This window comes from Myotis nattereri (genome assembly GCF_964212035.1).
Source record: "Myotis nattereri genome assembly, chromosome: 7".
In the NCBI taxonomy this organism is placed as follows: domain Eukaryota; kingdom Metazoa; phylum Chordata; class Mammalia; order Chiroptera; family Vespertilionidae; genus Myotis; species Myotis nattereri.
In genome coordinates this window covers 5,886,408-5,912,360 of record NC_138082.1, presented here as the reverse complement: position 1 = coordinate 5,912,360, position 25,953 = coordinate 5,886,408, and the positions used below count along the sequence as shown (strand labels likewise).

The window sequence follows — 25,953 nt, the reverse complement described above, 5'->3', positions numbered from 1 at the left end:
ACGTGGCAGGGTTTTTAGCACTAACGTGACCTGGCCTGACCTGTACTTTATAAAGGCTGTTCTAGCTGCAGCGAGGAATGTGGGCTTGAGTGGGAAATGGAAGGCGGACGCTAGCGAAGGGCGATGGGAAGGCCAGGAGCACCCCTGGTGGGCAGGCCCAGTGTGGAAGGGAGGGCGACGGCTAGATGCACCATTTCAATGGGACTCACCCTCTCGGCAGCACGACCTTCCGACTCTCCGAGGCCTCCCGGTTCCTGTCCAGGTCTCCTCCCGCCTTACACATTGTGAATATCCTCCTGCCCCTGCCACAGCTCAGTGCATTGTTTGTCCTACTGTCTCCGCTTTTTCCAGAAATAGTAGTGTCTGCCTCTGCTCTGGGTTCTGCTGCTCCTACCTGCTCGTGTGGATGAGCCGTGGACATCACACGGAGCTCACGACCCCACTCCCCCGCGTCTGCCATATCCCAAGGCCTCTGCAGAGAGCGTGCAGGTGGCTGCTGCCCTGGAGGGAGCTCAGGGAGACGCAGACCCCGTGACCAGAGGCAGCAAGGGACGGAGCAGGATGCAGTGGGAGTGAATTCCAGGCAAAGGTCCCCACAGAATTCTTTACAGAAGAGTTAAGCCCGGCCCGGAGGGGCTCAGTGGTTGAGCATCGACCTATGAACCAGGAGGTCACAGTTCAATTCCTGGTCGGGGCACATGCCCGGGTTGCAGACTAGATTTTCAGTGGATGTGCAGGAGGCAGCCAATCGATGATTCTCTTTCATCATTGATGTTTCTATCTCGCTCTCCTTCTCCCGTCCTCTCTCTGAAATGAATAAAAGCATATTTAGGGGGGGGGGGAAATGAACTTTAAAGTGTGTATCAAGGGTTAATTTTTTCCCCTCTGAATTTTATGCAGTAGCTAAATTAGTGAAAATATAACTATTCAAAGATTTGGACAAGTTCATCTGTCTATTCATCGTTGTTGTTTTTGGCTTTGGGTTTTAGGAGTTGCTGCCTAACAACCAAGCCTGTCCATCTCCTCCTCATGTTAAAAGCCTTCTTAATTTTCTTTCCATCCCTTAGCTCAGCAATCAAGGACCTACAGAATTTTTCATTTATCACCATGACCGTTTCCTACATGAGTTGACTTGCTCTTTACCTAAGCGGTTGCAGGATTCGTGTTCAGTAAGCATGTTTTAGGGCCGCGTATGTTCAGACCTTGGAAGGATGCTACATAATTAAATAGCAATGTGGCTCACGGTAACGTTTCCTGTCCTAATGCTATTTCTCCTCCTTTCCCACCTTGCTTGTTCTCGTACACAGGGGTACGGGGGAGCGAGACTTAGCTCTTTGTCTCTTGGCCAAGGCCAAGGGCCCATCGCTATGAAGATGTTAGAAAAAGCTGTCAAGGAAGGAACGTGGGTGGTTCTTCAGAATTGCCACCTGGCCACCTCTTGGATGCCGACCCTTGAGAAAGTGTGCGAGGTAAAAAATGCAAGTTTGTTTTCCTAGATTGCATTCCCTCAATATGATTAGTGCTGAACTAGGACGTACCATGGAAGCCACTCCCTTCCTTGTGCATCATTTGGAGGGTGGCGGGTGAGAGAATGCTGGACCACAGGAGGGGTGGGCTGGCCTTGGGAGCTGCAGAACCAAGAAGAGCGCACAGTCAGGCCTTGCTGGGTCCCTCATCATAGGAGCCAGGCTCACGCAGAGGCGTGCGAGGCACAGGGCAGACAGAACACCACCCCCTTTATACAGCCCTGGGCTGAACCAACAAAGGAAGCTCTTCAGGTGACATTCACGTGGCCCCTCGAAACTAAAGCACGCCAAGATACAACCTTTCCTTTAATTCACTCCTCACGCACGCAGCTAGTGATCCTGCCACCGAGGGTCGGGTCGGTCTAAAACCAAGGGGCACTCCTCCCACCCCCTTTGCACTGGGTCACGCACTTCCCTCGTTTTCAGAAAGTAAGCCCATTGGTTCAGCGAGTAAACAGAGAATGTGGTACCTGATTTCAATAAACAGAAAGGAAATGTGTCCTCTCATTACCCAGCCCCTCCGAACTCAGAGAGCCTCACCCTCCTCAACAACCAAGATGATGTTATACCCGGCACTATCCAGGCCCTCATTAACCCCCAGGCGCCAGGCGTCCTTCCTAACTCACCTACCCCTTCCCCAGGCGCCATGCGTCCTTCCTAACTCACCTACCCCTTCCCCAGGCGCCATGCATCCTTCCTAACTCACCTACCCCTTCCCCCAGGCACCATGCATCCTTCCTAACTCACCTACCCCTTCCCCAGGCGCCATGCATCCTTCCTAACTCACCTACCCCTTCCCCCAGGCACCATGCATCCTTCCTAACTCACCTACCCCTTCCCCAGGCGCCATGCATCCTTCCTAAATCACCTACCCCTTCCCACTGGGGTGCTCACCATTGCTTTACTGATAGAGATTTGCAAGTTTAAAACCAGATGCCACCAAAAGGACACGGCAGCAGGGGGTGGGGCTGGGTGGGGAGAGGGAAGGGCCCTGGCCATCGTTCCCAGTTCACTCCACGTCAGGACAGGGCTGGGGGTCCCGCTGGCCTGCAGGCCTGACTGGGCCCCTTAAACAAGTAGCTACTAGTGATACGATTCCTGCTTCAAGATACACCAGTTCTTCCGCCTTTCAGAATGCTCTTTTTTTCCTTCCCTTCTTGGTGTAATGCTGACATATCTGCAGTGTGCTGCTTATTCTCACAGCATGGCTACAGCCAAAAATAAAAATAAAAAGTAAAAAAGGTTTATTCTCCATCCTGCTCCGAGGCAGAGAATTCTTTCTGTAAATAGTTCATCAACACCAATAAAGACACACGTTTTTGGGGGATGTCTTGGTCTTTACTGTGACCAATTCTGAATTATGTAGCCCCTCTGTATACTTTATAGTTATACTAGAGGCCTGGTGCACCAAATTTGTGCACAGGAGGGGGGTCCCTCAGCCCGGCCTGCACCCTCTCCAATCCCCCTCGGGGATGTCCGATGCTGGTTTAGGCCTAATCCCAAAAAGGCAGTCGGACATCCCTCTTGCAATCTGGGAACCCTGGCTCCTAACCACTCACCTGCCTGCCTGTCTTATTGCACCTAACTGCTCTCCCCTGCCGGCCTGACCATCCCTAACTGCTCCCCTGCTGGCCTGATTGCCCCTAACCACCTCTGCCTTGGCCCCCGCCACCATGGCTTTGTCCGCAAGGACAACCAGAAGATGTCCGTTTGACCAGTCTAATGAACATATTACCCTTTTATTAGTATAGATGATTTAACTGTATCAAGTCTATTGTTCCTGGGGCGGAATCAGATGTTCAGGCTTTTGCCTCCAGCCTCTCCCAGCCACGTGATCTTGAGAGTTCTCGTTGATTTAATTGGTGCTTTGGTATCTGATTCCTTTTCCTGCAGGAGTTAAGCCCAGAGTCCACACACCCAGACTTCCGAATGTGGCTGACCAGTTACCCGTCTCCCAACTTCCCCGTGGCCGTCCTGCAGAACGGAGTGAAAATGACCAACGAGGCCCCGAAAGGGCTCCGGGCGAACATCATCCGCTCCTACCTCATGGACCCCATCTCGGACCCCGAGTTCTTTGACAGCTGCAAGAAGCCCGTTAGTGCTGGCTAAGTCTTGTTGCCCAGCCCCGGGGTGGCGGCTGCATGCGCCCAGGAAAACTCCCCCTGAAACAGGCCTCCCGCCTGCACTGCGGCGCCCTTGGCTTTGATTACTGATTATTGACTGTGCGGAAGTCAATTTTATTAATATTTTATTTTCATTTTACTACCGGCCCCATCCCTGCTCAGCTGGGATCTTGGGGGGTGTCGTTAATAATGCAGCCTTCTATTTAGAGTGCTGCCAGCCATCCCCAGCGTGAATCTGCAAGGTTGGAGAATCTTGTTTCAGGATATTAACTGAGCCATTTGCTACTCAGAGCCCTATCTTTAAATTAAAATATAAAAACGTCTCCTCCGTGTAACTATAATGAGAGGCGAATGGCTCTGCTCCTGGATGGATGGGCTCACAGGGTCTTTTGTAGCAGCGCCGGGCAGACAGGGAAGCCACCCGCTGCTTTCGTGATTAGGATTCCGCATGTGAATGTCTGTGACCCAGAATTGTTTCACAGCGTTTTACCGTAATTAAAAATGGAAGAGTTCCGTGTTAAGAGAGGTTATGAACCTCGGTGAGTTTCTGCCATTACAAAGCTCACAGTCTTGATGTCGGAATGTGTTTTAAGTATGCATCAAAAGGAAACATTAAAAAATAAAGAAGTACTTTCATTAAACAAAAGTCCTGGCACTGAAAAAAAAGCACATATATTTAAAACCGAGTCAGGCCTTAGCTCCTGAGACCTGTCTGGCTAATGTTGGCATGGCCTGGGCCGTGCAGCGCAGGCCACTCCCAGGGGAGGGCGCTGCTGCACACCAGCCGGACAGAGGCTTTTGGAAAAACTGTCCTCCCTTCAGTCTCGACCCAAAACAAAATCCAAGGCTCCTCAAATTCCAAAGCAGCACATCGTAATCTTTCGGTTTTAATTTTTTTTTTATTTGGAAATATTTTTAAACTCACAGAAAAGTGATGAGTAGGAAAGTCGCGCAGGGCATAGCCCGGCGCCCAGTGCCCACAGTCACCTCCTGTTGCTGTGTCCCACGCGCAGGTGAGTCGGGTATGTCGCGGCCCTTCTCCCAAGCAGATGCTGCCATGTCCGCCTGTGGAGGGCAGGGCGTGCTCTCGCTCCGGTGCCGCTGTCAGTTCAGTAAATGCCACGAGGACACACTGTTGGGTCTAACCTTCCACTTGTTTTCCAAACTGGCCAGTGCTGTCCCTACAGCCCTGGCCTGTCCACTGCAGGACTGGTCTGGGCTCGTGTACGTTTGGTTCCCAGCCTCTCTGCCTTCTTCAGTCTGAAACATGTCCTCCGCCTTTCTTTGGCTTTGATGACACTGACATTTCTTCCTTTTTTTAAAATATATTTTTATTGGTTTCAGAGAGGAAGGGAGAGGGAGAGAGAGACAGGAACACCAATGATGAGAGAGAATCAGGGATCGGCTGCCTCCTGCACGCCCCACACCGGGGACCAAGCCCGCAGCCTGGGCCTGTGCCCTGACGGGGAATCAAACCCCGACCGCCTGGTTCCTAGGTGGACACTCAACCACCGAGCCACGCCAGCCGCACGATGACATTGACGTTCCTGAAGCATCTGTCTTAACTGTGGTCAGTACAGTGCAAAGGGAGGGGCGAGGAATGAGGTGGCGCCATGTCTTCCCATTCCAGGCAGAATTCAAGAAGCTGCTGTACGGCCTCTGCTTCTTCCACGCTTTGGTACAAGAGCGACGGAAATTCGGGCCCCTGGGCTGGAACATTCCGTACGAGTTCAACGAGACTGACCTGCGGATCAGCGTCCAGCAGCTGCACATGTTCCTGAACCAGTACGAGGTACCGTAGAGATGACAGCGGGCGGGCCTGCTCTGCTCTCCATCCCCTTGTGAGTGTGTGTGTGCAGGGAGCGGGGACCGCTGGCTCATCCCTGCTCCGAGGCCATGACCAGCAGACCGCGCCCAGCAGCTCAGGACGCAGTGCTTTCTTACAGCCGGGTCTCCTAACTGCTGCAGGAGGCAGCTAGCATGTCCGTTTGTCTATTAGGGACTATATTTAATCATTGATTTTGACGCATACACACCTACGGGCATCTGAAAAGTGATTGTAGTTGTTTTGGAAAAGATTTGAGAATATCATCAATTAGCCAGGCTCCAAAATAGGGGGAGCGGGGGCGGGGGGGGGGGGGGGGGGAAGCCGACGGGTTCCCTTCTGTTCCGGAGCCTGACCTCATGTGTAGAGAAATGTCACTGTGCGCAGGGGAGGGGGTGGGATCTAGAGAATAAGTGGGAGGTTTTCAGGCACCTCCTATGAAGAAGCAACGATGAAATGGCTTTTAAAAGGGGCCAATAATGGGTGCTGACAGCCAATGGTCATATTGTCCTAGTACATCTGAAAATAATATAATGTAATATCAACTATACCTCATTTTTTTTCTCTTTTTTTAAAAAATATATTTTATTGATTTTTGACAGGGAGGAAGGGAGAGGGATAGAGAGTTAGAAACATCCATGAGAGAGAAACATTGATCAGCTGCCTCCTGCACACCCCCTATTGAAAATGTGCCCGCAACCAAGGTACATGCCCTTGACCAGAATCGAACCTGGGACCCTTGAGTTCACAGGCCGAGGTTCTATCCACTGAGCCAAATCGGCGAGGGCTATAAAGAGCTTTTAAAAATGGGAGAAAAAAGGATAATCATTCAGGTTAGAAAAACACCTAAAAGGACAAAGTAGACGATTTAACAAAATAAGAAATGCAAATGGTAAACCCTTTTTACATGTTAATATAAAAAAAAAACTTAAAAACTGCAAACAATGTCATCGTTTGTCAGTATGTGTTCCTAAATGACAGCACTCAGTTTTGTTGAGAGCACTAAGAAACAGAATTCCCTGTCCTGCTGGGTGTGTAGGTTGGGTGTTTGTGCTGAAGTTAAAAGAAATTGCGATATGAAAAGCTGTTCCTGTTGCACGCATGAACATTTAAACATTCTGTATACAAGAGACTATAATAAAAAAGCAAACTGGCCGGAGAGTATTTGCATAAATTTGATAGATAGAGGTCAATTTATAAAACAGCTTATGCAAATCAAGTAAAACTGTTAAAACTTCATTGAAAAATGAGTTGGAGGCTCGTTCACAGCAGCACAGATGTTATTAAACATATGAAAACATATCAGACGGAGTTTTACAATTGCTGTGACCCATCAGGAAAACAATTTCATGACACTAACCGCCTGCTTTTTATAAGCTCCTCCCCTTCGACGTAGCGATTTCCTTTTCGGAAATCTAGACGATCAAATCCTTAGAAACGTGTATTTACTGAAAAATGATTTGAAGCAGTAGAAAATTAAGAGCAACTGAGGTGTTCCATATTAGAAGACAGTTATTAAAATAGTATTCTCAGAGAGTATTTCGTAAAATGGTACAAGATTCTCACGAGTTCATACCATAACAAGGTATATTGTATATAGAGTATGATTCAAATTGTCAAAATATATCTATAATAATAAAAGCATAATATGCAAATTGACTGAACGACCGAACAGCAACATGACTGTCCAGAAGACCATGCTATGACACCCACTGACGCCAGGCCAGCCAAGGCGGGTGGCAATGCGATTGGTCAGAGGGCCCTGCCATCGCCCCAAGATCGCCCCCACGGAGGGAGGTCCAGGCTACCCAGCCAGTCGAGCTGCAGCAGGTGGGCGGGGCCTCCCTCTGTGTGGCAATCAATTGCAGAGCCCTGGCCGGGTGGCCTGGCCCTCCCTCTTTGAGGCGATCGATATTTTCATGTACATTTTACTAATTTTCTTTCATCTCTGACACTTCTATTATAGAGAAAGGGCAAATAACAAATATTAAAATATTTCCTCTAATTAATCCCCTTTCAATGTGCACCAGGCCACTAGTATGGATATAAGAAGGAAATCAACACTGGTTGTCTCTGAATTATACTGGATTTGTTCCGAATGTCACGCAGCTGTGAGAGGTTTCCGAGGACGGGCTTCTGGCCATTTCACTGTGTGCCTGGTTCTTTAATGCTGGGTGAGCGGCGAGTTCCCGGGCTGCTAGAGGAGTTCTGTTCTCTGCACTGACTGAGTGGGGACACACCCCAGAAGGAGAGAGGACGAAATGGGGTGGGGGGGAGGGAAGGCCACAGTCAGCAGGGGAGTGTATAAAGGGACCCTGTGTTCACGCCAGCCTTCAGGAAGGTGTTTTAATCTGGTGAACCAACTAGAGCCCCGGTGTTGCGGGCGGTGTGACTGGGAACTGGCTGAGACCCTGAGCTCTTGGTTCCAGGAGCTGCCCTACGATGCCCTGCGGTACATGACGGGCGAGTGCAACTACGGCGGCCGGGTGACGGACGACTGGGACCGCCGCACGCTGCGCAGCATCCTCAACAAGTTCTTCTGCACCCAGCTGGTGGAGGACCCGGGCTACAAGTTCGACTCGAGCGGCATCTACTTTGCCCCCCCGCCTGGTGAGGTACGTGTGACCTTCTGGGGACTCCGAGCGGTGGACGTGGAGGTGCTCTGCTGGGGGAAAGGATGGTCCCAGAAGTCTTGTTTCCTGTTAAACCTGGTGTGAGCTCCCTTCGGTGTCATCTGGACAAAGCACACCCTGGCACAGACACCGTGGTCTCCTGGGGCTGTGGGGGGAGGGGAGCAGAAATGTCCCCAGGCCAAGAACGGCGTCCTCGGTGATCGAGGCTCTGTCAGCGTGAAGTCAGTCCTTCGGGTAAAAAGCCATTGTCCCCAGTGGACAAGGGAACACACACACGAGGGGGTGAAAGTAATATGAACCATAAGAGTGAACACTCATGTCATGCTTGATTATGTACAAAGCGGTTGCAGGTCAGGACTGACGCTGGGAGTACTAGTCTGTCCCTTTTCCAAGTGAAAAAGCAAGTTCGCTCAACTCGAATGGCGCGCCCAGCGCCGCCCAAGGAGAGAGCAGCCGGCACAGCACCACCTGCCGCACCAGGCCAAGGCCCCCTTTGGCTGTTTTGTCCCAGTCCTGTCTGGTGGGAGACCTGGCATCTGCCTTCAGATCACCACACAGTACATTTCCAGGGCGGTCAGATTGGTGCTCATTTCATTCCCGGGAGTCAGAAGGGCACCTATTGAAAGTTAAACGCGTGGCCACGCCCAACACAGACCTGTCCCATAGCCCCCCAACCCTGGCCTGTCATCCACCGGGATTAATGCCAGCTGAGCTCAAGTATCCATGGGATGAAGAGAAAACCCCATCCCAGAGCCTCTGTCATTGGTTGGGTGGAGCAAGGCACCTGGGGAATCATGGATAATAAGCTCTCCAGCAGTGGGTGGCAAAGGACCCAAAGCATAGGGCCTTCCCACCCGTATTAAAAACCATCAATGAACAACACGCCCCCCCCCCCCCGCAATCAACATGTATGTGTTTGTATATGATTAGATGAGCATCCAGAAATAGATGGGATGTTGGTAGAAGGTCAAGTAAATGAATATAAAATGAGAGCGCACCTGCATAAAAAGATGTACAACGTTAATGATGGCGGTTATCTCAGCACAATACATTTTCGGATTATTCTTACTTTTCTGAATTATGTGGATTTATCACAATAAGAGTCCAGAGAAAAAGTCAGAGTAGAGCCTAAATAAATTTATTGTGATCACAATAAATTAAGAACAGTCATCAGCAAAATGCGGCACAGAAAGCTTTCTCTGGGAGAAATTTCTAAATGAAGCGGCCAGGACATTCCTCTCCCTGTTTTAAAATTCATTCCGAACGAATGATACCGTTTCTTTTTTCTCTCTAAATGTGTTCATATCTTCTTTAAAAAAAAACCCCAAAAAACCTTGGCTGAGGTGGCAAGAAAAGGAAGGCATTCAGTGTCTGGTGTCAGGGCTCATCCACTCAATAGTCGGGGCGTTGAAAAGCATCTCTTTTCCGTGGGGAAGTTCTACAGGAAATTGATTGCTAACCTCCCAACTCCCTGTTACTCATCTCTGCAGCACAAGAGCTACATCGAATACACGCAGACCCTGCCGCTGACCCCAGCCCCGGAAATCTTCGGGATGAATGCCAACGCAGATATCACCAAAGACCAGTCCGAGACGCAGCTGCTCTTCGATAACATTCTTCTCACACAGGTGTGCGACCTCACAGCGCGGGGTCCTGGGGCTGGAGTGTGTGAGCACAGTACGGGCCGCACACACACTTCTGTCTGTGATGGTGTGCAACCTCACAGCGCTGGGTCCTGGGGCTGGAGTGTGTGAGCACAGTACGGGCCGCACACACACTTCTGTCTGTGACGGGTGTGCGACCTCACAGTGCTGGGTCCTGGGGCTGGAGTGTGTGAGCACAGTACGGGCCGCACACACACTTCTGTCTGTGACGGTGGATAACCACATTAAGGAAAAGAAAAATATGTATTCGTGCCTTTAGTATGGATTTAAGCAAAGTACACGGATGTATGGGGTGTTTTTCATCCATCTGTTGACCTGGAGAGAATCTTTGAGTACATTCTGCTGCTAGGAGGTTTTGGAGTGACGTTCTTTGAGTCCCTCTGAGCATTCTTTCATAGCATTCTGCTGCTAGAATCCATTTCCCCTTTCGTGCATAAACCGTGCCTAAATGTATGACATAGGTGGCCCGCCTCCCGCCATCACTCTTCCCGCTGAGAGGGGCCGTGCTGCTCTCGGTGCCTCCTGCTTCCAGGGGAGAACCGTCGCCCTGTGTTTGGCGACCAGTAGGCGCAGAGTTATTAGCAAACACATCGTGCCTCGGGCTTTCTCAGCCCATCTCCTCTCGCTGGGCTTTAACACCCGCCACCAACGTCAATGCTTTTCCTCCCTCCCCACAGCACCTGCTCCACTCACCGGGTGGCCCAGGGGGTAGCTGAGTCCCCTCCCCCAGGCCCTCTGGGCCTCTGCACACTGTGGTGTCCTCCTGCCTCCTCGCTATCTACTGTCATCTCCCGACACGCCACGCCATGCCTGTGACCATCACTCAGTCCACCTTGTGTGCAGGGGGATCGGAGGTGATGCAACGGCCGGGCGGCACCCCTGACAGCCCCCTGAGTTCCCCACCCGGCATTCTTCTCCCTCAATGAGGACTTCTGACTCACAGCGTGGGTTCTCTCAGTCTCGTTCGGCAGAAGCTGGCGCCAAATCCTCCGAGGAAGTTCTGAATGAGGTCGCGGGTGACATTTTGGGGAAACTGCCCAACAACTTTGACCTGGAGGCTGCGATGAGGAGGTACCCAACCACCTACACGCAGAGCATGAACACTGTGCTCGTCCAGGAGATGGGCCGCTTCAACAAGCTGCTGCAGACCATCCGGGAGTCGTGCATTAACATTCAGAAGGCCATCAAGGTGAGGGGAGGGCCCAAAGGAAAGGCAAGCCCCAAATCAAATTTCTGGACTTCCTCCCTAAACTCTTCCTCTAACGGTTGTCTTCATATCAAACATGCCAGGTTCGCCCTGGCTGGTTCGGCTCAGTGGAAAGAGTGCTGGCCTGTGGACTGAAGGGTCCCGGGTTCAATTCCGGTCGCTGGGCGGGCTTGATCCCCAGTGTGGGGTGTATAGGAGGCAGCCCATCAATAATTCTCTCTCATTATTGATGTTTCTCTCTCTCTCTCCCTCTCCTTTCCTCTCTGAAATCAATGCAAATATACACATATAATACAAGCATAATATGCTAATTAGTCTGGACGTCCTTCCAGACGACCTTGTGGTCAAAGCTGTGGCTGTGAGGGAAGCCTGGGTCCTGGGTGCCAGAGGGAAGCCGGTGCCAGCAGCCAGGGGGAAGGAAGGCCGACTCTTGCACGAATTTCGTGCATCGGGCCTCTAGTACACACATGAAAAAGAAGAAGAAAGAAAAGAGACATGCAGCCGGCTGGCTGTAGCGTGATCTCCCGGCTGCCTGCAGGGTATCGGGCTGGGCTGCTTGGCTAAGCTGCACTCAGTGTCATGCGCGTCTCCTTGTCCTGGTCCTTCCCGTTTCCTTCCGCCTCTAGCACCTGGGAGCCCACAGGGAAAGGAGGCCCCGGGACCTCAGCGCCCAGCAAACACGCATCCCCTGCTTTCCGATCTCAGTGGGGCCCCCATGACTCGCTGAGCCCCGACCCCACTCCAGGGACCTCTTCACCTCCTTCCCAGGTCTCACTTGAGCGAGGTGGTGCGCAGGTTTGTGGGAGGAGCCCTAGGAGTCTGTTTTTTAAATCAGGTTTCAACCATCTCTCTCCTCTGGCCCCCCTCCTCTCCTCGCGGCGCCCAGGGCCAGCGCCCTGAGTGTTTGGGGCGTTCCGCCATGGGTACCTCGCTGACCCATAGCTTTGCCCTCTGCCAGCTGACGCTGGGCTTCTCCTGACCACGATGCCGATTGCCAAGGGCTCCCATGGGTGTCAGCATCATGGTGGTGGACACCTGAAGCAAATGCCGCATGTCCACTGCACCTCAATGAAAGTGTTTCCATTAGAATCTGACTAGGTGAACATTTCCCATATTTTTCTGAGAAATAGTTCAAAGACTCCAGGACTTACTTGTGAGCAAAGGAAAATATCTTTCCTCTCTTTGTTTGCTGTGTGACTCGACCTTAACTCATCACAGTTGTAAACAGAGGGTAACTGTGAAGAAGGGCCAAGATCAGGCTAACCAGGGGTTAACTGTGCTCCAGGGGCTGCTGGTGATGTCCACAGACCTCGAAGAGGTGGTCAGCAGCATCCTGAACGTCAAGATCCCAGGGATGTGGATGGCCAAGTCCTACCCGAGCCTCAAGCCCCTCGGCAGCTACGTGAACGACTTCCTCACCAGGCTGAAGTTCCTGCAGGTGAGGCCATGGAGACGCACACATGTTCCTCTCCCTCCGGTCTCCCTTCTTCCTCTGCGATGCGTTTTCCTCTCGTTTTCCTGGGCGTTGCAAGCACAGCTGCCCAGGGCTCGCTCTCGCATGTGGTCGGCTGCTCCCTGAGCAGCCTCGCTCCTCGCCGTGGCAGGGGACTGTCTGAAAGCTGCTTTAGGAGCAGGTGTGCATGTTCAGTGAGGCGGATGTCCAAGTCAAAGACAGGTGAAGAGAGAAAGCAGCCGGTTGTGTTGATTTTTCCTTCCATATTTAGTGTCAAATTAGGTCCCTAGAGCAGAGCATCTGAGACAGCCGGCCAGGCAGAGCGAGCCGCGCGGCCTCCCTGCCCAGCACCCGCCGGGCCCCCTGTCCCTGGATGGCGGGCTCCCCGCACAGTGACGGCCCCAGCGGCTCGCTGTCCGCCACGAGTCGGGCGGGCTGTCCTCCTAACCACCTGGCAATCGGGGTGCTTCCCCCTGTTCGTATTTACAGTGACACTCACGCGCAGCGTTAATGAGCGTCCTAGATCCTGTCTGGCAGTGCTCCTGCCGGCTGGATTTCCTTGTGTTTTGGTAAAGGAGGTGGGAAAACTCCCAAAGGAATAGTGTACTGGCCCATGACCAGAGAGAGAAAAGGTGGATAGACATGACCGCCGGCCCAGCTGGGTGGGCATGACCTCTGCTGCCCCACTAGGTGGCGCGATGCCCGTGCAGCGCGTGTGTTGTGTTCACTGCTGCGCGGAGCACCTCGGAAGGAGCCACGAGGCCAGCGATGGCGAACCTTCTGAGCTCGGCGTGCCAGCATTTTGAAAAACCCTAACTGAACTCTGGTGCCGTGTCACATAGAGAAATTTTTTGATCTTTGCAACCATAGTAAAACAAAGACTTCTATTTTTGATATTTATTCTATATATTTAAATGCCATTTAACAAAGAAAAATCAACCAAAAAAAAAATGAGTTCGCATGTCAGAGGTCTCATAGGTTCGCCATCACTGCACTAGGTAGCGATACAACGGACATTGACATCCGCATCCCGCACGGGGTGGTACCCGAGCTGGTCCGGTGGGTGTAAAACGGAAGCCAGCACAAAACACAGAAGCTGCTGCTTACGTTAAAAACCTTCAGAGAACGGCTTTACGTCCCTCGGGTATTAGTTTACCTAAAAGATAACGGAGGGGGCGCCGGGGGCAGTTTGAACGTGGCCGGGCCCTGTGCTTCGACCCCTAGCAATGGTACGAGGTGGGCCCGCCTCCGGCCTTCTGGCTGTCCGGCTTCTTCTTCACACAAGCCTTCCTGACGGGCGCCCAGCAGAACTTCGCCCGGAAGTACACCATCCCCATCGACCTCCTCGGGTTTGACTACGAAGTGCTGGAGGACAAAGACTACAAGGTCCCTCCGGAAGACGGTAAGTGCGGTGGCGGCGCGAGCTGGCTTCTCTCCAGGCTCCGTGGTTGAAGCTTTTAATCATCATGCATGTAACGAAGTGACTGAGGAAAACCATTATGGGGGGAGAGAGACTGCGATAAAGCAAATGGAGAGACAAGGAACCCGAATAGAGTGTACGTCCTGTGTGCTGTTTTATCCTTGCAAAATGTCGTGAGTTTGAGATTATTTCCAAGAAAACGTAGGGAGAAAGTAATCAGCAAATCCGTCATCCACGCGTCCGAGGCAGCTCCACCTCCTTCCTCGCTGGCTCGCTCTGTTAGACACGGGCAGGTCAGCAGTGGACGCTGTAGGCAGGATCTTGACCCGCAACCAAGCTATGCCCCATGGGAGCCGCTAGCAAACGGGTATGTGATCACACAGCGTGGGACAGTCACGTCGCTGTGCCGAGTGATTTTACTGTACATCGACTGTCACGAATCGCAAGGGAGTTTGTAACCCTGTGACGCAGTCCTACTAGCACTTCCTGGGAAGTTGCTTTCCCCCCCGAAAAACAAACGCCGTGCCTTGCTCCTTCCCTCTGCTCCCACTTCGCACCTCACCCCTCACTGAAAGAATGAGAGGCCGAGAGAAGAGAGCTTTTGGCAGCACCACCTCTATTACTCTGTCCACATCTGCACCCTCTGATAGTCCAAATCCCATGGGTGGTCCAGGGTCTATTTTTCCCTCCTTTCAAGGGTTTTTGCTTCTCCAGTTGTGCCCTCTTTTTCTAAAATCAACAGCATCCTTCTCACTACTGGATAATTCCAATCAGCATGCAGCGTGCTCTAGAATCTCTCTTCTTAAAAGACAGAAAGCCCAGCCAGTGTGGCGTCAACCTATGCACCAGGAAGTCACGGCTGATTCCCCATCAGGGCACATGCCCAGGTTGCAGCCTCGATCCCCAGTGTGAGGTATGCAGGAGGCAGCTGATCAATGATTCTCTCTCATCATTGATGTTTCTATCTCTCTCTCCCTCTCCCTTCCACACTGAGATCAATAAAAATATTTTTAAAAATCAACAAAGAATTACAGTTATTTTAACACTCACATGCCCTTCGCTATGGTCCCATGTCTCTGCTCCCCTTTATAGCAAATTTGTCAAAAGAACTATCTTTTCATGCCATCTCCAGGTTCTCACTTCTTATTTCCTGTTTACCTTGCAGCCTCTCCAATCATCTGATGCTATTCTTTTCAGAGTTACTGATGACTTCCATGTTGACAAATCCATGAATGCTCTTCTGTTTTCATCTAAACTTCTTAGCAATTTTTACTAATTGACAACTTCCTCTTTCTGGAGGCATCCATCTCCCTTTACCTCCAAGACATCACCACTCCTGATTTTCCTTTTCTCTCTGGACACGTTCATGCTCTTGGCTAGCTGATCCTTCTCTCAATGATGAGAGGGAATCATTGATCGGCTGCCTCCTGCAGGCCCCACACTGGGGATGGAGCCCACAACCCCGGCCTGGGACCTGATGGGGAATCGAACCGTGACCTCCTGGTTCACACTCAACCCCTGAGACCCTGGCTGGCCGGAGTGGGTTTTATATGCTACTTCACACAGGCTGGCACCCAGTTGGCTGATTTGACTCTAACGACTCCAGGAGGCAGACAAAGCAGGCATCATCGTCTTACAAATGCCCCCAGCTCTTTTCCAGATGACAAAACTGGTCTGAAGTTGAAGGAATTGCCCCAGGCCACCAGGACCTCAGGAACAAAAGCCCAGGCGTGAGCTCCGCACTGCTTGGCTGTGGTCCTGTTGGTGTTGCCACCCACGTCTGCAGTGCAGCCCCTACCTGCAGGGCAGGAGGCTCCACACTAATGGGAAGAGAGAGAGAGAGAGAGAGAGAGAGAGAGAGAGAGACGGCCACGGGGTTCCCCCGAGTCCCGAACGTGCACTCGTCAGCTGCGAGTGGGCCGCGCTCTGTTCTGGGGAGCTCATCCTCTGTCCTTGGCGTGAGATCGGCTCTAAAAGGGACGAGAAAGTGAACTCTCTGGACGCGAGGGCTCTGCGGAGGGCATGGGTGCGCATGCCCTGAAGCCACTGGGTCCCGACCACAGCACTGAGTAACCTGAAGATTTCCTGGCCGCTGACATGGGTCCATTCAATATACAAATCTGATTGTGTTCACACAGATGAATTTAAACTGCTTTGCTCTGTTGTCTCCCACGTTTAATTATGCCACGGAATTAACTGCCTAGGCAAATTGTAGATATTCTCGGAATACGGGCGTGGAAGCCGAGCACTGAGAATGTTGCGTTTTGTGCTGGCACGAGCTTTGGCTGCTGACCGGGGACAACCTGCACAGCCTTCATGGTAGGGATTTCAGATTCAGAGCTCTGTTTGCATATTTAAAGCGTTGTGTTAACACCTGCTTCTTTTATATTTAGGTGTCTTAATTTATGGATTATTTTTGGATGGAGCTTCCTGGAATAGAAAGATAAAGAAACTTGCAGAATCACATCCCAAAATTCTTTATGATATAGTGCCTGTGGTTAGTATTTTCCAAGGGTATATACGTGGGGGGGGGGGGGGGGGTATTTTATACACATGTGCACGCACACACACAGTCAACTCATTATTCAGGATAATCATGTTTCATAAAGTTTTTTTAAATTGAATTTTAGAGAGGAAGGGAGGGAGAGAAACATTGATTGGCTACCTCCCACATGCGCCCCAACTGGGGATCAAACCTGAAACCCGGGCATGTGGTCTGACCAGGAATCAAACTAGTGACCCTTTGGTGTTGCTGCCAACATTGAATTAGTGGACACTGAACCACTGCTCCCAGGAGAAATGCTAACTGATCAATACATAACCTCGTTTTATTTGTGTTTCTGTCTAAAGGCACTTTCTAGCCTATATAATAAAGAGGTGATATGCAAATTGACCATCACTCCAACACACAAGATGACCACCCCCATGTGGTCAAAGATGGCCATCACAAGATGGCCAGCAGGGGAGGGCAGTTGGGGGTGGGGCACCAGGCCTGCAGGGGAGGGCTGTTGGAAGGGACAAGGCCTTCAGGGGAGGGCAGTTGGGGGCAACCAGGCCTGCAGGGTAAAGCAGTTAGGGGTGACCAGGCCAGCAGGGGAGAGCAGTTGGGAAGGACAAGGCCTTCAGGGGAGGGCAGTTGGGGGCGACCAGGCAAGCAGGGGAGGGCAATTAGGGGTGACCAGGCCGGCAGGGGAGAGCAGTGGGGGGGGGGGGACAAGGCATTCTGGGGAGGGCAGTTGGGGGTAATTGGGCCAGCAGGGGAGCAGTTAGGCATCAATCAGGCTGGCAGGGGAGTGGTTAGGGGGTGATCAGACTGGCAAGCAGAAGCAGTTAGGGGCAATCAGGCAGGCAGGCAGGTGAGCGGTTGGGAGCCAGCAGTCCTGGATTGCGAGAGGGATGTCCAACTGCAATCGGGGATCGGGCCTAAATGGGCAGTCAGACATTCCTTGAGGGGTCCCAGATTGGAGAGGTTGCAGGCTGGGCTGAGAGATCCCCCCCCCCCCCGCACGAATTTCGTGCACCGGGCCTCTAGTCCTATCTAATAATAGACAAACATGGTAATTAACCATACCTCCGCTATGCTTCCCATTGGCTAATCAGGGCAATATGCAAATTAACTGCCAACAAAGATGGCGGCCGGCAGCCAGGCAGCTGAAGTGAACAGGAGGCTTGCTTGCTCCAGTGATGGAGGAAACCAAGGTTCCCCTCCTGCCGCGGCCCGGCTCCGAGCTTCACTCTAAGCAACAATGTTGCAATTATAGAAGCTAAACAAACCCCAGATACCTGCTTTCAGCCAGCCAGCCTTGGAGCTGGAGCCGCAACGAAGTTTCAATTGCAGAAGGTAAATAAATCCCAGAATAAAAAAGAAAAAAGAAAAACAGGACAGACTGGGAGCTTCAGTTGCAGGCTTGGCCCGCCTGAAAACAGCCCTCAGCCTCTCATCCAGGCTGGCCAAGCACCCCAGTGGGGACCCCCCACCCTGAAGAGAGAGTGGGCAGCCTGAAAACAGCCATCAGCCTCTCATCCAGGCTGGCCAGGCACTCCAGTGGGGACCCCCACCCTGATCTGGGACACTATTCAGGGCAAACCAGCTGGCCCCCACCCATGCACCAGGCCTCTATCCTATATAGTAAAAGGGTAATATGTAAACTGACCCTAACAGCAGAAAGACTGGGAATGACTGGTCACTATGACACACACTGACTACAAGGGGGTAGATGCTCAATGCAGGAGCTTCCCCCTGGTGGTTAGTGCACTCTCACAGGGGGGATCTCTGCTCAGCCACAAGCCAGGCTGATGGCTGCCAGTACAGCGGTGGTGGTGGGAGCCTCTCCTGCCTCCTCAGCAGCACTAAGGATGTCCGACTGCAGCTTAGGTCTGCTCCCCGCTGGCAAGTGGACATCCCCTGATGGCTGCCGGCCTGCCAGAGGGATGTCTGAATGCCAGCTTAGGCCCAATCCCCTGGAGAGCAGGCCTCAGCCAGCAGATGGTCATCCCCCGAGGGGTCCCAGACTGTGAGAGGGCACAGACCGGGCTGAGGGACCTTCTTTCCCGCGAGGGGGTGGTGCTGAATGAAGGGAGGCCCCAGCCTGCAGCTGGCAGCCAGCAGCCAGCAGCCAGCAGCCAGGGAAGGACAGCCCCGGCCAGCAGCAGGAAGGCCCTGATCAGCCCTGGTCACCAGCCAGGCTTAGGGATCCTACCTGTGTAGGAATTACATGCACCAGGCCTCTAGAATTTGATAATATTGTAGACCCATGACCATTGAACTCACAAATATGAGTGCTGTAGCTTGTGCCTGAAGGGAGCTGACAGGACTTTTCCCATAAGGCACGCCACAGCCACAGCCTGTGTGCACATAGGAACACCAGACAGCCCTGCAGAGTGACACTTGGGGGTTCTTTTAAACAGAAAAATCGCCACTAACAACTACAAAGATCCACAAAAATGTTTAAAGCTGGTCATTAAGTAAACCATCGAAAGGATATGTGGTTATGAGAGATGAAACAAAAGTCAGACAGAGACACCGTGGGCAGAGCCAGTTCCAGAATGAGACCCGAACTGGCAGTCACAAGGGCAGGTGTGCAGTGTCAGGAGTTGATTGGTATCGGATTTTTCCTTCTTTCACGTGGAAACGCTTAAGTCAGTGGTTCTCAACCTGTGGGTTGCGACCCCTTTGGGGGTCGAACGACCCTTTCACAGGGGTCGCCTAAGGCCATGGGAAAACACATATATAATTACATATTGTTTTTGTGGTTAATCACTATGCTTTCATTATGTTCAAATTGTAACAGTGAAAATACATCCTGCAGATCAGATATTTACACGACGATTCATAACAGTAACAAAATTACAGTTATGAAGTAGCAACGGAAATAATTTTATGGTTGGGGGTCAGCACAACATGAGGAGCTGTATTAAAGGGTCGCGGCATTAGGAAGGTTGAGAACCACTGGCTTAAGTAGTTGCAGTGGCTGGAGGGTGCTCGCCGGGGGCCCCGCATTGCTGGCTGCTCTGCGCGTGTGTGCACAGGGCCAGGAAGAGGCAGGTGCTGATGTCAGGATGACGAACACACGTTCGTGCTCGGCGAGCATGCAAGGACAGAACCCAGGAGTGGTGAGGCTCAACTGCATGTATGGATCCACATACGCACACACGTTTTATTGTGTAATTTTTTTCTTATATAACCTTGACCTAGAAATGTGAAATTTACAGATTAAAAGATTACTATCTGAAATGCACCCACGTAAAGTATGTTTTCTAGGCACCCATTCAACACGGACAGACTAAACCATGTAAATACTGAGTTACCATCTGTCACTGCGTCAGGGAAAATGGCTAGACTTTCAAGCAACTGGAGGGCCTGAGATGGCGCTAAAACAGAGGCTGTGGATTCCCAGGAATTGCTCAGGGAAACTGGGACCAGCCCAGACAGGCAGCAACCCTTCCTGCAGCTGACAGGCGGGGAGGGACCAGCTGGCAGCCAGCGGCAGGAGACCAGCCACACACACGAGGGCACTGTGGGCAGAGCCAGTTCCAGAGGGAGACCGAGCTGAACATCGCAGGGCAGGTGTGCAATGTCAGGAGCTGATTGGTGTCGGATTTTTTCCCCTTTCGCACGGAAACGCTGAAGTACAGTGGGGCTTTGACTTACGAGTGTCCCGACTAACGAGTTTTTTGAAATACCAGCTGTCTCTCTGCCGATTTTTTGCATTGAGTTGACAGAGTAATTTGAGTTAATGAGCTCCTTAACGAGCTCGGTCTCGGAACGAATTAAACTCGTAAGTCAAGGCCCCGCTGTAGTTGCACTGACTAGGTCACAGCAATGGCGAACCTTCTGAGCTCGGCATGTCAGCATTTTGAAAAACCCTAACTTAACTCTGGTGCCGTGTCACATATAGACATTTTTTGATCTTTGCAACCATAGTAAAACAAAGACTTCTATTTTTGATATTTATTCTATATATTTAAATGCCATTTAACAAAGAAAAATCAACCAAAAAAATGAGTTCGCGTGTCACCTCTGACACACGTGTCATAGGTTCGCCATCACTGGACTAGGAAAAGGAATTTCTAAGTGGGTGATTCTCCCAAATAGGAAGTTTCTGAGTGAGACAAATTCTCATTAAGAAAATCCACTCTTGCCCTGGCTGGTTTGGCTGAGTGGATAGAGCGTCGGCCCGTGGACCGAAGAGTACCGGGTTCGATTCTGGTCAAGGGCACGTACCTTGGTTGCAGGCTCCTCCCCGGCCCGGGCCCTGGTCTGGGTGCATGCAGAAGGCAACCAATTGATTTGTTTCTCTCACATTGATGTTTCTCTCTGTCTTTCCCACTCTCCTTAAAAGATCAATGGGAAAACATCCTCAGGGGAGGATTAACAACAACAAAAAACACAAAAAAAGAAAATCCACTCTTGGTTGAAATGAAACACATCCAACTGGAGTGCCGTAAGTCCTTATACTTAACAGGGTCTGAAACACTGTTCTGAGTCCCCCTCGTAAGAATCTGGGTTCCAGTTACGTGGGGGAAAGACTAGCGTCCTGATTAGCTCCTTCCTACAGCTTGTATTTTGACCCCAGAAACCTGAGAACTCAGGATAACGGGGTCATGCCTTATCCCCTCAGAGGATGGCTGCTATTAATCCCACAGAGAAATGAATTCAAATAAATTCTAAAACCTTCAACTTTATGATCAGTTGGTTCTGTATCCACATTCAGGGGTCAGCTTGCCCCCGGTCCTGCTTTTGAGGTTGGTGAGGTTCAACAACGCTCACATTCTAGGAACTTGGCTGGTTCTCAGGGTAACGTGGGTGTATTGCATCTGCATGATATACACGCTAGTGACTTTAAAACACCCACCTGCGCCCTGCGGTTCAGTGGGTGGGAGCGCCGTCCTGGGTACCACAGGGTTCTGGGTTCGATTCCCCGCCAGGCCACATGCCCAGGTTGGGAGGTTGATCCCTGGTCAGGGTGCATGAGGGAGGCAACCGATTGGTGTTTCTCTCTCTAAAACCAATTTAAAAAACAACACACCAAAAAACATGTCCTCATGTGAGGATTAAAAATAATAAATTACCTAAAATGGGGAAGTGACCTGGTTCCACCATCGCTGATAAGAATCCCCCCCGAATATCTTGGGATTGGCCTTCACTGATAAGGCAGCAGGACTCCGAGTCCGGACTTGTGTGGAAGCACCAAGTCCTCCCCAGGTAAGTGAGGTGGAGAGGTGAGGCAGAGTTAGCGTGCTTTTCGACAGACAGCGGAGGTGAAAATGACTACGGATTTTTTCTCACGTAGTTTCTGAACTGGTTCTGAATAGTTCTGGGGGCTCTAAGGCAATGCTGGACCCTGGCAGCGCTGCCAACAAAACTATTTGGGCCACGGAAGTTTGCAGACATAGCTAACTCCTCTCTGACACTACTGTGCATCTGTTCAAATCCGACAGCCGTGACTCAGGTGTCCGCCCTTCCTTCCAGATGTGGCTGAAGCCCTGTCGGAGGACAGACATCCCCGAACGGCCGAGCTACGTGGCGCCGCTGTACAAGACCAGCGAGCGGAGGGGGACGCTGTCCACCACGGGCCACTCCACCAACTTCGTCATCGCCATGACGCTGCCCTCCGACCACCCGAAGGAGCACTGGATCGGGCGGGGCGTGGCCCTGCTGTGCCAGCTCAACGCCTAGCTGGAGACGCCCGGCCCTGCCCCTCTCCTTACATGATCGAGCAGAAGTATATTTTCCTTTTTAAACAATCTAGTTAGTGTCAATCTGTCTAAAGTTACACTTAATTATAAGCTTGTTAATGTGCAAATGCAGACTTTGTTTACGATGATTCATCTTGGGCGTAAGGAAATGTCCTCGAATAAAGATTAAAGACAGCATGCTGGCATTCTGCTCTTTTTTAATGTCTTTATTTTGGGAGTTCCACAGGCATTAGGAACGTACATAAAATGACACACTACTGTTGACCATGAAAAAAAACAGCATTGGATCATTTCAGCTTTATAAATTTAAAAAAAAATGATTCAGTTATAACAACAACAACAACAAAAAGTTTAGATATTTTAGCAAGTATCACCTTGCAGGACCATCATCACATTTAAGCCACTGACTCATTGTTAACGGGAAACTTCACACTGCACTAGTTACTAGAGTTCTTCTAAGCATCATCACAGCTGATGGGATGCAATGCGAGACACACCGGATTTCATACGGATGTCACACGGTGACAGCATCGTACGGGCAACAGCAGTGACCTCCAACAAACGCCTGAAAGCAGACTGGCCACGCTCAATGGAATGTTGGAGCCAAACAGAAATGTAGTGGATTTCAGATTGTCTGTAAGACTTGAAATTGTGCATCAGAATGAAAACTAAACACTGGTGGAACCCTAACAAAATACTAGCAGCCACGGTTCCAGCTCTCCTCAAAGGTTAAAAAGATCTAGCAAATAAAGATGACACCGTGTTTGAGAGAATATAAAACTTCATCTATTTCAGCACAACCTATTTGCTTTACGTCGGGCGTTTCAGTCGGGAGCATATGGCAGCTGCTGCTCTCCGTAAACATTTTTGAGATAAGCAGATCTAACAGTGCTGGAGTGCAGAAGCTGCCTGGGTACAGAAACCCAGCAATGAACTATAAACTTGGCGTGGTTCAGAAAGCAAGGTACTTGAATCACTTGAACTTGGCAGTACTAAGTAAAATATCAGCACCTTTTAGCTCAGTTGCTTGAAGGGCCAAGCAATGAGATGAGGACTGCCCTAATTCAGTGCCCACTGCTGAAAATAACCCATGTAGAAAACTCGTACTCGTTACCAGAGCCCGGGGAGAAGGCCAGCAGTCACTGCACACTCAGGCATCCAGGAGGAAACCACCCGCTCCCTCGCTGGCAGCAGAAAGGAGCCCTGGCAGCTCCGCTGACACCGGGCGCCTGTGCTGCTCTCAGTTCTGGTGTCTGTTGTAACAACAGTTCAGGAGGAAAGAAACTGGGGGGAGGAGGAGGACCGAGTGACAGTGTTCTATGGAACAGAGAGTTTGGCTCTTCAGTATTTGAACAGTAAGAGTTTTAGAGCCGCTACATGCGGAGCCAAGCAGAGGAAAAGGAAGCTGCCTGCCCAGGGTTAAGCTCAGCTGAACTGGAATACATGAAGACCAGGTGGCACAGGGTGGAACCATGCATCTGGCTGTGCTACAGATTATTAGGTCAGAGTTCCGAAGACACGGCTGGCACTCTCACAAGTCGGTCACACTGCACGGCAGGAGAACAGGCGCCTACAGAAGACTGGTCCCTACCAGGCACCAACAGCACATCTTGGCACAAAACAATCAAGTGACTTCAGCTGAGTTACTTAAATATATCTTCTAAGTCACGTGGCACTATGACAGCCACAGTATCCCTGGGGATTACCCTCATAACCGATTTTTGTTTTGTTCCTTTAACACTCCATGTACGGAATATGCACATGGTACATTTGGATTTACTGTCGGCGACAGCATGGTCCCAATGCCATCTGGTAAAGTGATATGTACATTTAGAACTTAAACTTCCCAAATAACTAGTTAGTACTGTTAAAGTAGGAAAACTGAATATTTAGACCATGTTTGGATTCTTCACTTCTCTGAAATTTTCTAGAGGATTACAATTTTAATAATAAAAAACATTTTACCACATGCTCTGACCTCCTAACCCACCCCTCATCCCCCCCAAAAACACCCCAAAAATTAAAAAACAAAACAAAAACACCCAAATACCAAGTATAATAATAATACAGAGAACCATTATGAATCTTCCATTAAACTGAAGCTCACACATACAATCACACATTTCAGTAGTTTAGGCTGGGAGTTTAAACACTATGTAAATATATACAAAAATAGTAACTCTAGATTCAAGAATAAGGACTTTTCCCAATGCTAAATCCACACCCTACTGTGGCCTGAGCTCTCCTCTGGGCCCTAGAATCTACATATGCAATCTCAGAGTCAGTTGATCCCTGTTACCACATGTATGTATGTAGCTGAATTAAAGGACACTACAAGTCATTTTTAGCACAAAGAAAAGTCTGTTCAAAGTCCATTTAAAATATTTTAAAGTTTAAGTGATTTTTTTTTTGGTTCAATTTCTATTTCTGCATAGCCACAGAAGTTTCTACTAATAAAGAGACTACTTTAGTGTTTTATATGATTATTTTGTGGAAGTCTTAGTCCTATACCAACGTTGTTTCGTGGAGTCCCATTTTCTCCTTTCTCTATCACAAGCTTTACATGCTTTAAAAAGACCCCTCTGCGCCGGGAGAGCAGTACAGAGCACCATCTCGAGTCAGCTCAAATCTCGGGACGTGTAAGCGGCGCAAGCCAGTGACTCCTGGAGCACCGCACACACATACGAGGACAGGTGCCAAGCTGCACGGGAGCCTTCCTGTACTCAACAGTGGTCGCGGAATGGTCAGAACTGGAAGTCAAACACAATTTTGTCTTCATAGAGGGCGATCACCAGCATGATGGCAAATCCGAACAGCAGCCCCAAGTTCTGCAGCACGAACTGCCCCACGGGGCAAAAGCCATGTTCTTCGTTGTCACCGTCACCATGCAACATTTCCGGCAGCTGAGACAAAACAGATATTTACCAGAAATTCTGTAAATAATCTCAAATTTTTTTTTTTTACATTTTCTTACTTAAGAACACTAATGACTGAAGCATAGCTACAGATAAAACAGTGATTTTATTGAACACAGTGCTAATAACTAACGCATTTTCATCCAACTCTGAGTGACCGGCAAGAGGCAGCGTGTGCTTCCTGGGGGTGGGGGAGGTGGGGTGGAGGCGGGGAGGGAACGGAAATGCGCAGGAGGAAGGAGCGCCTTGAAGGGCCAAGCAAGAACTTCCGCGCTCTTACACAGAATCAGACGGAAAACCGCGCAAAGGATGGACGCACACCAGCGGCCTGGTCTAACCCAGGGGTCCTCACACTATACGGCCCGCGGGCCACATGCAAATACAAATACTGCATTTGTTCCCGTTTTGTTTTTTTACTTCAAAATAAGATATGTGCAGTGTGCACAGGAATTTGTTCATAGTTTTTTTTTAAACTATAGTCCGGCCCTCCAACGGTCTGAGGGACAGTGAACTGGCCCCCCATTTAAAAAGTTTGAGGACCCCTGGCCTAACCGTTGAAGGGTCCCTGATAAAGATCACGTAGCTGGTGTGCTGGTAGAGAGTGTTGTGGACGAGGCGGGGCAAGAGCAGGGAGAACAGCTAAAAGGAGGAGGTGATGGTGGCCTGAATGAGAGAGAGCAGTAGAGCAGAGGTGGCAGGTGGCAGGTGGCGCCCTCAGGGCTGAAGCTCACACAAATGTAAATTCCTTGGAATATAATTTTCTGCAGAGGACTGGCTTACCTCAGAGGTACAGTCTTTCTTTCTTGTTTGCCATTTTCTTAACCATAAAACACCTCCATCCCCATATTACCCAGCCTTCAAAGTAGTATGATAATCCTGTAATTATATCTCTAGATACTACTGATTACTTTGAAGAGTAACTTTGACCTTTGGTCAAAAACCTTCCACATCTCAACTGGTTTGCAAAGAAGGAACGTTCCTACTTAAA

At 50.4% G+C, this 25,953-nt stretch overlaps 2 protein-coding genes across 6 annotated transcripts in view; one reads left to right on the top strand and one right to left on the bottom strand.

Annotated features, from left to right (window-relative positions):
* Positions 1 to 22,269, top strand: part of DNAH7 (dynein axonemal heavy chain 7) — a gene marked incomplete at its 5' end in the record, with an annotated part of 152,623 nt that extends 130,354 nt beyond the window's left edge. The window contains 10 exons of the mRNA XM_081095597.1: positions 1,308 to 1,469; positions 3,420 to 3,620; positions 5,280 to 5,441; positions 7,904 to 8,089; positions 9,598 to 9,735; positions 10,730 to 10,960; positions 12,264 to 12,416; positions 13,656 to 13,833; positions 16,245 to 16,348; positions 21,824 to 22,269. Of these exons, the coding sequence (XP_080951723.1) occupies positions 1,308 to 1,469; positions 3,420 to 3,620; positions 5,280 to 5,441; positions 7,904 to 8,089; positions 9,598 to 9,735; positions 10,730 to 10,960; positions 12,264 to 12,416; positions 13,656 to 13,833; positions 16,245 to 16,348; positions 21,824 to 22,030 (1,722 nt within the window). The 3' untranslated portion in view covers positions 22,031 to 22,269. The remainder of the gene's footprint in view (positions 1 to 1,307; positions 1,470 to 3,419; positions 3,621 to 5,279; positions 5,442 to 7,903; positions 8,090 to 9,597; positions 9,736 to 10,729; positions 10,961 to 12,263; positions 12,417 to 13,655; positions 13,834 to 16,244; positions 16,349 to 21,823) is intronic.
* Positions 22,231 to 25,953, bottom strand: part of SLC39A10 (solute carrier family 39 member 10) — a 104,218-nt gene continuing 100,495 nt past the window's right edge. For 4 of the 5 annotated variants that reach the window (XM_081095593.1, XM_081095594.1, XM_081095592.1 and 1 more), the window contains exon 10: positions 22,231 to 24,953. In XM_081095593.1, coding sequence (XP_080951719.1) covers positions 24,795 to 24,953 — 159 coding nt within the window. In that variant the 3' untranslated portion in view covers positions 22,231 to 24,794. The remainder of the gene's footprint in view (positions 24,954 to 25,953) is intronic. The other variant, XM_081095596.1, reaches the window with a different exon arrangement.